General features: G+C 36.8%; 1 protein-coding gene across 1 annotated transcript in view; it reads right to left on the minus strand.

Annotated features, from left to right (window-relative positions):
* Positions 1-1,204: 1,204 nt before the first annotated feature.
* Positions 1,205-18,075, minus strand: part of gask1b (golgi associated kinase 1B) — a 29,628-nt gene continuing 12,757 nt past the window's right edge. The window contains exons 3-4 of the mRNA XM_033974183.2: positions 12,359-12,573; positions 1,205-2,654 (exon numbers count right to left, since the gene is read on the minus strand). Coding sequence (XP_033830074.1) covers positions 2,447-2,654; positions 12,359-12,573 — 423 coding nt within the window. The 3' untranslated portion in view covers positions 1,205-2,446. The remainder of the gene's footprint in view (positions 2,655-12,358; positions 12,574-18,075) is intronic.

Genomic DNA, 18,075 nt, shown 5'->3' on the forward strand with positions numbered 1-18,075 from the left:
TTCGTGGTTTGAAGTCATCTTATGTAGGTTTTCCTTCCTTTGCATTGGAGTATGAGAGATTGCCTACATTCCTAGTGTATTAGTCACAAGTTTGCACTGTGCACATGTCTGGCGGAATGAAGGCCTGCACTTGCCTCCGGGTATGTCCAAAGAACCATATCACCGAGAATAGACAAGAGGGTTACTGCTACATGTGTGCGCACTGCTAAAACATGACATTTCTCAGTTCATAATTGATGTGTGTCTGTGTTTGGAGAGAAAATTATTACAGAGAAACGTGGTGTGAAAGTGAATGCATATCAGCATGCAACACAGTGATCTCTGAGGAGTGCAACTGCGTTTGGCATTCTACTAGATATTACTCTTATCATCTTTAATTCAGACTATGCAATGAACATATTAGATAAACCATAACTGATTCAGAATGACTGTATCAAATACTGTAGCATTATAAACATTCCAAGGAAATGTTTTTAGCTAACAGAGTCCTGCACAGTAAGTATTATTAACCAAAAACACCATCAATATTAAATAATACCTAATACCTAATCTTCAACAGAGTCAAATGTTTGTGGAAGCCCTCAGCCATCCAGGTATGATCCATAGTAAAAGAAAAATTAAATTCTATCAGTTGTTGAGTGAAGATGTTTCGCTGCTCTTCAAAGACTCTTCTCCAGTTCCAGCAGCCAAAACATATCAAGGCAAATACATCTCACTGATAAATGTGTCTCCCTTAAAGAAAACCAATATAAACATTGATATTAGCCAAGGCAAGTGAACTGGGTCACTCGCCTCCTCAATACTGGTCTCAATACTGTTAATTCCATTTTCCAGTAGTGTTTAACTGGATTGTGCGCATTTAAAGGATAACGCATTGACTTTATAGCCTTAACGAATCGCATTAACCTTTGATAGGTTAATGCGATTCATTAAAGGCTATAAAGTACATAAAGCATTTGTAATGTATGTGACCTATCGTTACTCATCTGAGATCATAGGAACATCATGAAAGCCTCCATTACATATTTGTCTTTTATCTATTGAAACATTTCTTTATTCACAGCAGCATTCACCTAGTGTCTCTTTCACTCTACCCTCTTTTTACCCTCTGAGAACTGACAAAATACAGACAGATGCATTTACAAAAGTGTATTTCAGAGGTGCAAGTTCAGAAAATGACAAACGATGAACACAAAGATTTTCAGCAATAATTTATTTCATTTCACTATGATTTATAACCTTATACACAATTATGTCTTATGTGAGTTTTTATGGCAAATATGTGTGAAAAAGTTCCTCGTCTGGCTAAAAGGTTTTATATTGTGATGAGTAGTACTGCACCAGAATTATAAGAAGTAGCATGTGTGCCACAGTCTTAATAGAAGCAGTGTAGGCTTTATCAGATGTAGCTGTAAAATGCATGTGTTATGATGAATAATGCAAGGATTAAACAATGATGGGTTTAGTCCTTTCGCCATGGAAACAAAAAGGTGGCGCACTCTCTGCTACAAAGGTTACACAGTGCATCTTTAACACATTATTCTGCACTATGTAACATTTCTGCTGAGGGGTCCCCCATCTGTATTGGCTTGCTTGTCTAACGTCATTGCTTTGGCTGGAAAGTTTCCTAATATGGCGTTAAACTCGGCTGTCTTTTCTTTTTCTGCTTTCTTTAATTATATACATCACAAACATGCATACAAGGGGGGTCGCCTCGCCACAGATTTGACTTGTACCTTGACCTTGTGGCGTCACCTGCTTGTCTCCATGGCGATAGACTCGTTCAATGTCGTACAGTAGATAGAACATCCCAGGCAAAGCAAAATCATCTCTATGGAAACAAGTAGAAACCTACAAGAGAAAAGTAACAAAGTGCACGTTTAAAGAGGGGGTATTATGCAAAATGGGCTTTTTGGAGCTTTCTACCATGTTATAATGTTGTTCCCTCATCAGAAATTCAAGCCTGAAGAGGTTTTATATGTCATCCGTGCATGTTTAAGTAATCTAGCAATCTCTCCCAGGCCCTGTTTGAATCCTCCTTAAAGTTAGCAGTACGATTCTCTCTGAAGTTCAACCCAAAAGCCTATCAAGGATACAAAACAATACACTATAACTTCACAAACCTGTTTCAATGTGAAGTAGTTTCATTAGGGAGATGCACGCTGATTGTCATGTAATAGCGCTCTGTGACTTAGCGCTGAGGTCAAAGGGAGGGGAGACTCAGAGCGCCAAAAGCGAAACTGAAACTTATTATTAATACGGTATTTTGGACATTTTCAAAGCAATAAAAGGTAACGTGGCGATCTAAATCTGTGTTAGCACTTCATACCCCATAAAAATGTAATACCCCCTCTTTAACCACTCTTTGACCAATCACAGTTCAAGAGTAAGTAATCGAGAATCCAGTCAAACATTCCTTGTGTTCCTTCAGTGCTACACGTGTCCCTTATGTGTTCATAGGGGTTAGTGTGATCCCATGTGCGTTGATGTAGGTTAGCAGGACTTGGGACCGTTTCTCCAGTACTCCAATGAGCTTGTCGATGCCCTGTCTGCCGCCCTGGCTCTCCCAAAACGTCTGGTCTATGAAGAGGGACTGTAGGAGCCGCTCCCTCAGCCTGCCATTCCGGAGCACCCCTACTGTCCCAGCCGGAAGTCTGTGTAGAGAAAAAAAACACAACATTTTTGTATTTTTTTAAAGTATAAGGCCACATAAACTAGTCTATGCCCATGGATCACTATGGAACATACCTGGCCACATGGTAATATAAAAGAACATACTACAGTTTAATGTTGAAAATCAGATTCTATTGTCTAAAGTAAGAGGGTTTTGTTATTAAATATCGTGGTATCAGAATCAGTACTGAGTATTGAGTGTATTCCATAGTAAAAGTTTGACATTTTAATATTGTGACAACACTAAATCCACTTTTCAACTTGTTTTAATGTATGGCTTTCAGCTAGGGACGTGAAGATATATCGGTTCCAGTATCTGTATTAGCTGATATTCTTACATTTCTTTGATATAGGTATTGGTCAATATTCGATACCGATATTATTCCAATGCTCCCAGTCTCTGTGTGTCCACGTGTCATTCCCGATTTGTCTTTTTCAATAGCTAATTTATGCCCTTTACTTCAACTTAAGATACACTTGTGAGCACTGCTATGAATTTTAAAAGCTAAAAATGTATATCAGCCACCATAGCAGGCCAAATATCAGATATTGATATAAGTAAAAAAAAAAATCTTCTTGTTTTATAGAATGTTTTGAATTATATACAAGAAGAAATATTGTACCTGTTCTTTAGATTACTGTTTTATTTTATTATGTTGAAACCTGTCACAAATACAATTTTACAATTAAAAGTATGTCTTTGCAGTGAACAGATCATTATATTCAGGTCACGTCACGAGTCCATTTGTGTTAATTAGTCTGTATTTATCGAACCCTTAGTTCTTGTATAGATGAGTTCTGATCACAGATGTATGAGAGCTGTAATGAAAAGTTTACTTTTGTTTGTGGAGATTTCAACATTGATTTGTTAAAATCTAATGAGCATATCAAAACAACTGAATTTTTCAATACCATGTTCAGTTTTCTATCCATTAATATTAAGACCTACTCGAATAACAAAAGATAGTGCTTCACTGATCGATAATATCTATATAAACAAATTCAATGTGAAAACAAAAAGTGTACTGTTAGTAACTGATGTTACTGATCATCTGCCTGTGTTTACGGTTTTGGATACCAATAATGAGTTACATTTAAAAATGGAAGAAAATAAGTTTAAATCAGTTAGAGTAAAATTACCGGAAGCTATGGAAGCCATGAAAGCAGAATTATTAAATTATAACTGGCAAAACATTTATGTTGATGATGTTAATGAATCATACAATACATTTTTGGAAATATTTACCAGAATTTATGATCATTATATTCCTTTGAAAAAATGCAAACAGAAACAAAAACAGAGGTTGTTACCCTGGATGACAAGGAGTTTGGAAAAGTCATGTAAAAAGAAGAATAAGCTATATATGGATTTCATTAAGTGTCCAACCAAGGAAAAAGAGGAACAGTATAAAAATATAAAAATAGACTAACATTAGTATTGGGAAAGCAAAAAAAGGATTACTACGATGAGTTATTGCAAAAATATAGACATGATATCAAGGGCACTTGGAGGATTAATAATGTTATTAAAAATCATAAAGATAGAGATTTCCCAATATGTATCAAATATAATAATATAACAATAGAAAATAAAGAGGACATCGTTAATGTCTTTAACCAGTATTTCGTTAATATTGGTCCAAATTTGGCAAATGAGCTACCAAAGGTTCATGAGAAAAACATACAATCTACATTTAATAATATCAATACTATGTTTCTTGGAGGAGTATGTGAAAGTGATGTGCTGGAAGTTGTATGAAAGTTTAAAAATAAAAAATCTACCGATTGTAATAATATAGAAAGGACTATTATCAAGGAAGTCATCCACTGTATTATCAAACCTTTAACCTACATTTGTAATAGATCCTTTTTAACTGGAACGTTTCCTGATAAAATGAAAACAGCCAACGTGTTTCCAGTTTACAAAAGTGGTGATAAGCAAATATTATCCAATTACAGACCCATATCACTGTTACCTCAATTTTCAAAAATACTCAAAAAATTATTTATAAATAGGCTGGACTCCTTCCTGAACAAATATAATGTACTCAATGAGCACCAGTATGGCTTTAAGAACAACTGTTCCACATCCTTAGCTGTGATGGAGCTTGTTGAACATGTTGAAGCAGTTGATCAAAAACTTAATACAGTGGGTGTCTTCATTGATTTATGTAAGGCATTCGACACTATTGACCATGCTCTATTGCTGGGAAAATGTGAACAGTATGGCATACAAGGTGTCACACATCAGTGGTTAAAGAGTTATTTAAGTAATAGATTTCAATATGTACACATTAATAATACACAATCTCAATTTGAAACTGTAAAATGTGGTCTTCCTCAAGGTTCAGTTTTGGGACCAAAATTATTTGTACTATACTTAAATGATATTTTTACAATATCCACTATGTTGAAATTTATTATGTTTGCTGATGATACAAATGTTTTTTGTTCTGGAAAGAATATGGATGAATTATTGCAAACAGTAGAGGAAGAATTAGCTGTGATAAAAAAGTGGTTTGACTATAATAACTTATCATTAAATGAAAACAAAACTAAATTTATGATCTTTTCTGGTAATAGGACATATAATAATGTAAAGTTACATTTAAATGGAGTAGAAATTAAACTAAATTCTTAGGTGTGATCTTAGATAATAAACTTAGTTGGAAACCGCATATCAAGTATATTAGAAACAAAATAGCTAAATCTTTTGGAATATTATTTAAAACAAAAGATTTAATAAATGTAAAAGGCTTGTATATTATACACTCCTCTTTGGTTATGCCCTATTTATCATACTGTTCAGAAATATGGATAAATGCAAACAAAACTAACATAGAAATGATAATTAAATTACAAAAAAGAGCTGTTAGACTCATTAATAAAGCAGGATATCGTGAACCAACAAACAAACTCTTCATTCAAACAAATACCTTAAAATTTACGGATATTGTATATATAAAAATATTGGAAATAATGTACAGAGCATTAAATAAAAGTCTTCCCTCTGGTATTCAGAAATTATTTAAGTTAAGGGAGGGTAAATATAATTTAAGAGGTCTGTTTATTTTTGAATGTGCTAAAGAAAGAACTAATGTAAAATCCAGGTGTGTTTCTGTTACGGGTGTGAAACTATGGAATGGCCTAAATGATAATTTCAAATTATGTACTTCTCTGGTGAGCTTCAAACGAACTTTAAAACAGAAGATTATAAATGATTATTGTATCAATTCTGTATATAAAAATGTAAGTTTATATTGTTAGATAAGATTTATTTGTAATCATGTACTGTACATGCTATCTATGTTTATGTGTATGCATGTAGAAGCATATGTATATATTTTGTTTTTGTTTTTTTTCCCATGTAAAGCTGATTCTCTAAACATATGTCAAGAAGAACAGGATAGGCAAATATAAGCCTTAGCTTCTGCCTTTTCCTTTTTTGGTTATTTATTTGATTGTGGATTTGATTCTATCAATTTAGTAAATTTACCAAAATAAACCATTCATTGAACAGATCATTATATTCGGGTCACGTCATGAGTCCATTTGTGCTCACAGAGAAGATGTTTTTGTTTAATGTCAATAGGACCAGTACTTACAGAGGTATAAGCCACAAACAATGCTGTTTTTTTTGGGTTTTTTTTTTTTTTACTGTGGAGCATCCCAGTCAAAGCAATATCACCTCTGTGGAGATACATAATTCATTACAGAGAGCACCTGAGATAGTATAAAATATATTTATGAGTTCTAAGGTTCACTAGGAAGGTTGGTTTGTCAGTTATTTTCATGGCTACAGTAAATGTCAAAAAGGAAAAATACACATCTCCACAATTACATTTATCCATTTGGGTGATTTAGTGTAATTATGAGAAACACACAGAGACTAAAAGCAGTGATTTCACTCCTACAAACACAACTCTATGACCCTTTTGTCACTTCTCTCCAACATAACAAAACCCCCTGACTCTCTCCCCAATCACCTGTATACCTCTGATTTCTGTAACTCACTAATGTCATTTTTTTGTCTCCAAGATCACAACCATCCATCAACACCTGATAAGTGGAGCTGCAGTTTCTGGAGTGGACACCTTCTCTCCCCTCTTTTCAACAACATTTTCAAGCTTTTCTCTTCCCTCTGTTCTAGCTGTCTCTGAGTACATTCTTAACTCCAAACCCTCTACCTCCCAACTTGACCCTATTCCTACAGCTCTTGTTAAATCCTGTCTCTCTTCTCTTGCCCCCTTCATTACTAACATCACTCACTCCTCCCTGATTACTGGTTCGGTTCCTTCATCTCTCAAAACTGCTTCTGTTACCCCTATTCTGAAAAAACCTGGTCTAGATCCTAATAATTTCAATAACCTTCGTCCTATTTCCAACCTGCCCTTTATCTCCAAAATTCTTGAAAAAACTGTCGCTTCTCAACTCCACACCCATCTTGCCACTAACAGCATCTATGAACAGTTTCAATCTGGTTTCCGCCCACTCCATAGCACAGAAACAGCACTTCTTAGAATCACCAATGACCTCCTTCTAGCCTCTGACTCTGCTTTACTCTCTATTCTCATCCTCCTTGATTTAACAGCTGCCTTTGACACCATCTCCCACAACATTCTCATTCACAGACTTCAATCCATTAGTATTTCCCACACTCCTCTCTCCTGGTTCACCTCATATCTCTCTGATCGTAGTCAATTCATTCATCTCAAATCCTACAAATCCAACACTCTCCCTGTTTCTGCTGGTGTTCCCCAAGGCTCTGTCCTAGGTCCCCTTCTCTTCATCATCTATATTCTCCCCCTTGGTCTTCTGTTCCGTAAACACAATATTCACTTTCACTGTTACGTGGATGACACCCAGCTCTACATCTCCACCAAACCTTCCTCATCTCTCCCTCCAACCTCTCTTACCCTCTGTTTACAGGAAATTCATTCCTGGTTCTCCTCCAACTTCCTCCAACTTAACAGTTCTAAAACCGAAGTCCTCCTAGTAGGCACTCCCTCTACTATCTCCAAATCCAACAGCTTCTCCATCTCCATCCATGATTCCACTGTCCTTTCTTCCCCTCAGGTCAAGAGTTTGGGTGTCATCCTCGACAGCACACTTTCTTTCCACTCCCACATTAATAACATCACCCGCTCTGCCTACTTTCACCTCCGCAATATCTCTCGTCTCCGTCCCTCTCTCACTCCTCACACCTCTGTCATACTTGTTCACAGTCTTGTCACCTCCCGGATTGACTACTGTAACTCCCTCCTCTATGGCCTCCCCAACAAATCCCTCCAGAAACTGCAGCTTCTCCAAAACTCCGCAGCCCGCATCATCACCAAGACCCCATCTTCCCACCACATCACCCCCATCCTCCAAGAACTACACTGGCTTCCCATAAAACAGAGAATCCACTTCAAAATCCTCCTCACCACCTTCAAAGCTATCCATAACCTGGCCCCACCTTACATCTCTGACCTCCTCCACATCTCCATTCCCTCTCGCTCCCTCCGCTCCTCTTCCTCTCTCCAGCTCTCTGTCCCCTCTGCCCGTCTTATCACCATGGGGGGCAGAGCCTTCAGCTGCTCTGCTCCCCAGCTCTGGAACTCTCTCCCTCCTGACCTCCGCAACATTGACTCTCTTCCACTTTTCAAATCCAAACTCAAAACCCACCTGTTCACACAATCCTACACCATATAATCAGTCACTCTCACCGTCATCCAGTTTTGTATCTCTGTTTTATCTGTGACTATGTGTTTTTAACTTTGTCTTGTACAGTGTCCTTGAGTGTCCTGAAAGGCGCTTTCAAATAAAATGTATTATTATTATTATTACAGAGTGCACCTGAGGTAGTATAAAATATATTTGAGTTCTAAGGTTCACTAGGAAGGTTGGTTTGTCAGTTATTTTCATGGCTACAGTAAATGTCAAAAAGGAAAAATACACATCTCCACAGTTGCATTTATCCATTTGGGTGATTTAGTGTAATTATGAGAAACACACAGAGTCTAAAAGCAGCGATTTCACGGACCATAAGACAAATGTAACTTGGGTGCACTGTATATCGGGTATAATGTGGACGGATCGGCCTCATTAACTTTCAGAGGTAGTTGGGGACAGGCAGGACGTCAAACTATGACACCTATGTGGAAATGGATGAAAATGGCTAAACCTATACAATGTATATGAGCTTCAGAGAACTCATATTATGCTACTGACTTTTTTGAACTTTTAACCCTGTTAAATTGTCGTCCCCTCATCAAAAGCAAACGTGGAGTTGTATTTTGTTTTATCATTAATCCACTAATCCAACTGTGGCCATGTAAGACTAATTGGAACTAACTGGAACTGTTGACACATGATACATTATACACATAACACATGATATATTATACGAGTAAAGGGACTGTACGGCAATTACAAATAACAAAAAACAAATGCACAAATGGTCATATTTCCCAAAAATGTAGACAGTAGCAGTAGAGTTTTCATCCACTGATCCAATGGTTGGTAGTTCAAACCCCACTTTTGACATAAAACATCATTGGTAGAGCAGTCAGATTCACTGACCTACAGGTTGGGGGTGTGATTCCACCTCCCACAAATAAATACTGCCTGGTTCAATGTCTGGGCCGCCAAGGCCTTTCTGTATAGAGTTTGAATGTTTCTCCCTGTGTCTGAGTGGACTTCCTCTGGGCACTCTGGTTTCCTCCATCAAACCAAAACATGCACCATCAGTAAAATCGTCCACCTAAGATAGTTCTGAATGAGCCTAAAATGGGTCTCTGCGTACTGTGCAGTGGTGCTCACTGCAGGTGATTGACTGTATGTTGATGGAAATAGCTAACCACTGCTCCTGATCAACAGTCGTCTTGAGGAGGTGCCCCAGCGGCAGGGAAGGATGGGTCAAATACAGATGTATGTCCTATAGGGATTACACAGATATAAGACCACATGGTAATAATAATATTCTGAGTTAATTAAATCCCATTCTATTGCCTAAAGAAGGAGTGTTTTTAATTATCATTATTGTATCAGGAATGGTATCGAGTCCATTAGTATCGAAATTTCAAATTTTTTGTAACATGACAACATTAAAATAGGGTAAAATTACTCTTGGAAGTGAAATGTGTTTTCTAGCTGGTCTCTTGTTGACCATTACCAGATGAAACAGGAATGTTAAGAGTTACATCTGTCATGTTGGAGATATCATTCAGATGTGAAACATGTAACAATGATCAATGCCATATGCTGCACATGCATCTGACATAATTTGCCCTGTAGGTTTGGAGGCCCTAGCTACATGCTAAACTGGAAACATTTTGAAACTAAAAGGACTAGTTAGGCACGTGCATATTTACTTGAACTGACTGAATCTTTTGATGCTCAGAAGTGCACTAGGTAACTTTTCAAGTGGTGGGTCTAAAACATAAACTGTATATACACCGCCTGGCCAAAGAAAAAGTCACCACCAAGAAAAAAGGTCACACACTGTAATATTTTGTTGGACCGCCTTTAGCTTTGATTACGGCACACGTTCACTGTGGCATTGTTTCGATTTCGCTTCTGCAATGTCACAATATTTATTTCCATCCAGTGTTGCATACATTTTTCACCAAGATCTTGCGTTGATGATGGTCGCATCTGACCGACGTACAAAGCCTTCTCGAGCACATCCCAAAGATTCTCAATGGGGTTAAGGTCTGGACTCTGTGGTGGACAATCCATGTGTGAAAATGATGTCTCATGCTCCTGAACCACTCTGTCATAATTTGAGCCCGATGAATCCTAGCTTTGTTATCTTGTAATATGCCCATGCCATCAGGGAAGAAAAAAATCCATTGATGGAATTATGTGGTCATTCAGTATATTCAGGTGTCAGCTGACCTCATTCTTTGAGCACAGACTGTTGCTGAACCTAGACCTGACCAACTACAGGAGGCTTGTACCTATTTGTTTAGTTAAATCCAGGTAGCGACTTTGTTTTTAAGCCAGGCAGTGTATTGATGGACAGCTCACCAGCTAGCCACCGCATTCCAAATAGGGAGCGAGCATGGGTGCTAAGTGTTTCATACAAGCCCTGGTTCCTATTGTCTTCTACTGAAACACGGTCCCTCTCACTGTAACTGCTGCCGCCAGGCATGTCATTCTTTTATGAACATGCTGTTCATGATCCTGAGGTTTTTATTTTGTTATTTTGCCCTTAAATATTGGAATTTTTTGCACTAAGATATTAACATTATTAACAGACCAATGAGACGCCTTCTTTCCCCGAGATCATTTTTGCTAGCGTTAGTAACAGGTTTGATTGATTGTTGTGTTGCTACATGCCCGCCCCCTGCCGAACCAACAGTGCAGGCGGGAAGGGACATTATCTTCAACAGTATTGCTTCTGATTGGCTTTTTATTCACTATGATACACATGCTTGGAGTTCCAAATATGGGCCCTGGTTGCAGATTAGCCGCTTAGCTTCCATCCTCGATTAGCTTCATATGCTTGCAACCAAATGCTATGGGCGACGTGCCACCCACTTAGTCCACTTCTATTATACAGTCTGTGCTCCACCACCATGCTGTCTCTGTGGAGATGTTAGTGCTTTGCCTGGAATGCTCCATATTGTGGCGGACTACCCACCTTGAAAAATACACAATCTTTCTGTTTATGCCATCTACTTGTTTCCAAGGTAGAAGTTTAATGCCATACTGTGAAACATTCTTAGCAAAGCATTAAGATCCTCATGGAAAGAAGCAGGTGTCATACCCTCCACCAGAAAAGTTCTGCAGTATACCTTTAACACAGACCTTTGAATCCCTGATTTGGGAAGATGTTTAGTGTTAGATGACTTGAGACAGTTGAACATGATCATAAAAATATTTATATCTACAAAGGATTCAAAACGGTGAGGTATTACTGTCACAAAAGACGGCTTAATAGAAGCGGGGCTCACAGATAAGCCTAAGCTTTAAAGTTAAGTCAAATGCCACAACAGAGGCACGTGCAGTCGATGAGGATCAGAGCCGGTCATGTTTGGAGCACGCACACTGTCTCCTTGGGTTTAGTGATTTATTGATCAAAACATCAAATGTCTCAGGAGTGAGCTCTGGAATCACCAATAACAGGCCTTTTCCACGAGGCTCATTTCGGATCTACTCGGAATGATTCAACCTGACTGTAGAGCTTTTCCACTTGGTCAGAGTCAGTACTTTTAGTACCCTCTGCTCCCTTGGACCAAAACAAGCCGTAAGTAAACAGTAAAAACAGTAACAGTAAAGTAAACAGACCTCACACTTCACTACGAAGCAAGATAAAAGTAATGCTGACAATTAGTGCACTGTAATGAAAAGCTGTGGCTTTGTTCACCTCTAAAAAGCAGTGGAATGCAACAAATTGCTCAAAACTTTGCTCAAAATTTATCCCCAGACAGAAACAGAAATCCTCATTTTACAAAGTATAAATACTGTCACCAAACAAGATAAAACTTTTTTTAAAATTTTTCCCAATAAAAACTGTTTACTGCCATACAATGGAACATCCCAGGCAAAGCATAAACATCTCATGGAGACAAGCATATAACAGACCCACCAGAAAAGTTGCAAAGTGCACCTTTAATGTCACTTGGATCCTAAAGCGGGACCAATGTTGTAACATGATAGAAAAATTCCCAAAATTATATGCTGTCTCAAAACTCACTCTGTGATGCCCTGCAGCAGTCTGAAGTCCAGGTTGTCCTCGTTGCGGTCAAAGAAGCCTCTGTTGTGGGTGAAGAGGAGGTGTCGTGGGTCCTCCTCTGTGTGGGTGAGATGTTCCAGCTTCATGTCCTCCAGCCTGCTACACCCCGAGTCTCCACACTCATCGTGGAGACGAGGCTTGAAGCCACAGCAGAGAGGATCCAAACGCCGGTGGATCTGACACACAAGCACATGGCAAAGCACTGCAGGTGAATATTTATCAATTTGAAACATCTGCTGTAGCTTACTTGCATAACATAACATTAACACATCCTGTAATATTTTCATAGATATATAAGGCCTTTTATGTGTAAACACTACCAAAATTACACATATTTCGTGTGAATCTGAAAAATTGATAAAGCCAGTTTTCAATATCTTGCTTCATTTTGTTGACTTGTTAAATAAAATATATATAAATTAGTGTTTGAGTAAACACATTTTCACTGAAATTTGGCATACATGGCATTTTATTTTCATTTTTTTTCATTTTTTTTTTAAATAAATCACTAATCAATAAATTACATATCAACAATCTCTTTTGTGTAATTGACAGCAGATAGTTATTGATATGTTTTTATTGTTGAAAATGGCTACATGACGTTTTTGCCCCTATACACAGAGCAGTGGGAGGAGATAGGGGGTAGGCAAAACAACAAGCAGATGCTTTTCAGGATCCCACTAACATGACTTAGAAGCACCAAAAGAAAAATCTGAGGCACATTAAAGACTTTTCAGAGTTTTTAACCATGTCGTACTTGTCCCCTTCTCATTTACCCACTCAAAGTTGTATTTGTAGTGAGTTGTGCATGTTTCAGCATCTATAATCATGTATTTTTAAGACACCATATTGTCAATCAACTCTCATTTTCACCACCACAGGTATTCACCCACTGCTCTGTACTTACTTCTTTGTCCAATTTTGTTATATGCGTAGGATTAATTTTGGTAAAAATGAAAAAAAAAATCCACTATTCGCAAATGTAATGTGCAGCTATCCATCGGAGGTGCTGACAGCTGCATGACTCTTTGTCAACGTCAGCTTCCACTGGGCACTGCAGTTTTCTGAGGTTTCTTTTAATTTAATTTAATTAAGTTATTTTAGATGAATATTGCAATTTAAAATGCACAAATTATAACATAATGATCCATGGGTGTCATAGATTATAACTATATAGTAGACACAGGCTTAAACTTATATAATCAAGACATACCAGAAAACAGACATGAACAGGATCAATGTTGCTATGTGGCATAATGTAGAAAATACCTATGTAGTAACAACTGGATATATAATACAATGATACAGATCCATATAGATATGTCCACAAGATCCATAAGACAAAGATTCTAAATATTACAACACAATGAAAAAGGCCTATAATCAATAAATTACTAGTGAACAGAGGTGGAAGAAGTGCTCAATTTTGTTACTTAAGTAAAACTACAGATACCAAAGCAAAAACATACCGGTACTCTTTTTTACATTTACTTTTACAAGTAAATGTAAAAGTATCACAGGAAAAAATCTTCTAAAAGTAAAAATATTTGAGTACCCCTTTCAAAATGTATTTAAAGAATAAAAGTAAAGTAAGAGTAAAGTATTTCTTACAGATTTTGAGGTTTTATAAGTCTTCAAATGTAGTGATTTTGATAAAGATTTGTGCTGAATTTTGTTCAACAGAAAAATGTAATTGATATTGTTTTTTCTGTTTTTATTTGCATATTGCATGCTCAAATTATGAATGTTTAAAAAAAATAAACCCTTAGCCTTTTCATCAAGTTTCAAACAATAATGAAAATTACTTTTAAGTCCTGTTCAAAAAATGTAGTGGTGTACAAAGTACAGGTACCTGCTCTCAAATGTAGAAGATGTAGAAGTAAAAATAAAAAGTAGTTCACTTCCCACAGACACCTACAATTTTACTTTACTTCCTTTAATTTATTACCTTCCACCACCACCAGTGAATCATGAAAAATGCATGTGCTTAATATTATAAAAAAAACAATTGAAATAAAAATACTACACTATGTTATTTAAGGCATGGCCGGCAGTGGTGTAAGGTAAAGTAAAAGTAGTAAAGTACTGTACTAAAATGTTTTAAGTATCTTTACTTTACTTAAGTGCATTTTACAGTGGATACTTTATACTTTTACTTCACACACATTTGAGAGCAGGTATCTGCACTTTATACTTCTCTACATTTTTAACATGACTGAAAAGTAAACAGTACTTTTCATATGATTTGAGGGGCTATTTTTACCATGTTCTTAGTAAAATCCTGACTAAAGTTTTTGAGTTCAACTTTGAGGAAACAAAAATAAATACACAAAATTAATATGAAATATTAAGACATTGACTTGTGCTGCTACTATTGACCATGCATTTTCAATCAGTATCACTACATTTCAATAACACTTGTGTAAAATACTTTAACTTTTTACTCTAAAAGTACATTGTTAAACAGGTACTTAAATACTTTTACTTAAGTATTTTTTTTCATGTGATATTTTTACTTCAGTAACTTTTTACTTTTGTATTTGTACTTTTACTTAAGTAACAAAATTGAGTACTTCATCCACTACCAATAGCCAGGGCTCTGGAATATAGGACTGGGAAGAACAACTCAGTAATTCTCACTCAGATACTGTTTGTTTCCTGTTGATATTGTAGAATAGAAGAACCCAAAGGCCATTATAAAGAATGACTTTCTCATTGCTCATTACTTCAGCCTTTAAACTCTATTGAATTTAGATTGTCTCCAGCCTAGACAGAGAGGCAAGGCTAATGCTGACTATTTGTCTTTTAATTACGGCTGTCTCAGTATTAGGGGTTCTGTGAGAATAAATATTTTCAGTACAAATACTTATCACAAGTACGCCAATTACCACTTGCTAATAATAACAAAAAGTCAATAAGCTTATTTAGAACTTTTGTGGACAGAGCCAAAAATGCCAATCTTCATTCACTTCCAACACTCATTTTGCCTGATGTAGTGAACTAAACAGAAAGACAGGGACAAAGGTGTAAAAATAAGTTTAAATGCAATAAATTAAAAAAGGTAACTTCACAAAGGCTCAAATTAACACAAGTCATATTAACAAAAGGATGGGCCCAACTGGGGTCAACTTAACCACAATAAAACACAACTAAAACTAACCCAACCAGACACAAACAGGTGCGTTTAAATACAAAAGGACTAACCCAAAATGAACACAAAAGGGAGGCACTATACTACACTAAAAGATGAGCTAAAACTAATAATTTAGGCTAAGTAACAATAAGGTAAATAATTATAACTGGACAGGAATTAATAGCAGTGATTAATAAAATAACTTTAAGCAAACTAAATCAGCAAAAATAAACTTAATAGTGTCCTCTCCTTAGTCTTGGTCCAGGTCTCCCTCTTCCTGCCTGGGCTTTTTTTCCTGGCAAACTATGGAGTAGTGGCAGAGGTATCCACCACACCTGACAAACCCAGACTACATCCAATACTTCCACTGTTTTCCAATACTTTACAAAAACTTAGTGAGGAACTGGGTTTTCGCTCCCAGAGTCCCGATGGACATGACTAAAATATTAGCAGTCTGTTCATATCAAAGCAAACATGATGGAGCTGTGGAATCAAGATGCGAAGAGCTAAACTCTTGTAAGAAAAGTTGTAGATTTAGTTCGGAATGATACAAGGATATGTGAGAGGAAGTATCTCCTGTTTCATTATTTAGACTTATTTGCGCAAATATGCAGTGGTGATGGAAAAGGCAAATAACTTGGAGAATTGATTTGCTCTAAAATTGTGGTTTCCAAACTTTTCACACCGAGCGTCACCAAAGATAATATTTGGCTTTCCAAGTTTCAAAAGAAATCCAGACTTTATCAAGCCTAAATCTGGCCTAAAATGTCCGGGTCTATATCCGGGTTCAAATGAGACTAATGGGGGAAATGCAGTTTTAAAAGTGGAGCTAAACACTAAATCAACTTCTCAGTCCTTTTTTAGTCATTTTAGTGCAAACTTGGTACATTTGCAGCTTTCTGGTCAAAAAAACTCACTGCGTGCTGCCTCCAGGGGCTGCTCTAACTTCAAGTACAACATGACATCACACAGAACTGCCATGATTACAGTCTAGGTCAAACTAATTTTCAATTGGTTGACTAAGATTATATGGGTTTTTACACACAACACCAAAAAGTAGCATGCATAGACTGGATGAGTTAGATTTAACTGTGGGGGTGACTGGATAGTTTAATCTGCCTTTTCACTTTTGAAGATGTTGTTACCTTGTATTTCTTTGTTTCATAGTTATTTTTGCTCAGACCAACCAAGAATGTCTTCAGTCGATTTCAGCCCAACTAAGTCCTGCATCAGTGCTATTCAACTTAATATTTTTGAGGGCCAAATGTTTTAAAAGTGGATAGTCTTTACCAACATTTCTCTGTCAAATTTCCAAACCAGTACTGAATTAGAATTTACGTAGACTATTACCAACCAGGTCTAAGCCAAGACTGAACTAGGACTTAGCTAGGATTAAACCACAACTAAAACAGAACTGACCCAGAATAAAACAGGTCAGAGCCAGGATTTAAACAGTAAAAAAGAGAAAAAATTACCGGTCACAAGTTTGGACACACCATCTCATTAATTTTCTTTTTTTCTTCATGTTTATCAATCAATCAATTACATTTTATTTTTCACAGTGGTCAATGTTATATAAGGCACATACATACTTTACTACCTTTTACATTTTAGATACATAGAGAAGACATCAAACAATGAAGTAAGATGTATGGATACAAGTGGCAAAGAAAAAAATAACTATATAAGTATTTTTACAATTTTATATTCAAATTTCTCTAAGTAGCCACCCTTTGCTTTGTTGACAGAGCTACAAACCCCTGACCTTCTCTCAATGGTTTTCACTTCACAGTTGTGCCTTTTCAGGGTCAAGAAATGTCAAGATTGCAAATAACAGATCAAAGCAAAAGGTGGTATTTAAAAAAAGAATTAAAAAAATCTAAAGCAAGTTAGTTTGAGTTCTTATTTTGTTTACAATGTTCCATATGTGTCCATTCATAGTTTTGATGTCTTCAGTGTGATAAAAAAAAAAAAGAAACATACCTGAAAAAGTGTGTCCAAACTTTTGACTGGTGGTGTAGGCCAGATCAGATCTTTCGAACAGGGGTGCTCTATAAGGTACTATACACTCACCTAAAGGATTATTAGGAACACCTATTCAATTTCTCCTTAATGCAATTATCTAATCAACCAATCACATGGCAGTTGCTTCAATGCATTTAGGGGTGTGGTCCTGGTCAAGACAATCTCCTGAGCTCCAAACTGAGTGTCAGAATGGGAAAGAAAGGTGATTTAAGCAATTTTGAGCGTGGCATGGTTGTTGGTGCCAGACAGGCCGGTCTGAGTATTTCACAATCTGCTCAATTACTGGGGTTTTCACGCACAACCATTTCTAGGGTTTACAAAGAATGGTGTGAAAAGGGAAAAACATCCAGTATGCAGCAGTCCTGTGGGCGAAAATTCCTTGTTGATGCTAGAGGTCAGAGGAGAATGGGCCAAGTGATTCAAGCTGATAGAAGAGCAACGTTGACTGAAATAACCATTCGTTACAACCGAGGAATGCAGCAAAGCATTTGTGAAGCCACAACACGCACAACCTTGAGGC

Source organism: Periophthalmus magnuspinnatus, chromosome 10 (genome assembly GCF_009829125.3).
Source record: "Periophthalmus magnuspinnatus isolate fPerMag1 chromosome 10, fPerMag1.2.pri, whole genome shotgun sequence".
Classification (NCBI taxonomy): Eukaryota; Metazoa; Chordata; class Actinopteri; order Gobiiformes; family Gobiidae; genus Periophthalmus; species Periophthalmus magnuspinnatus.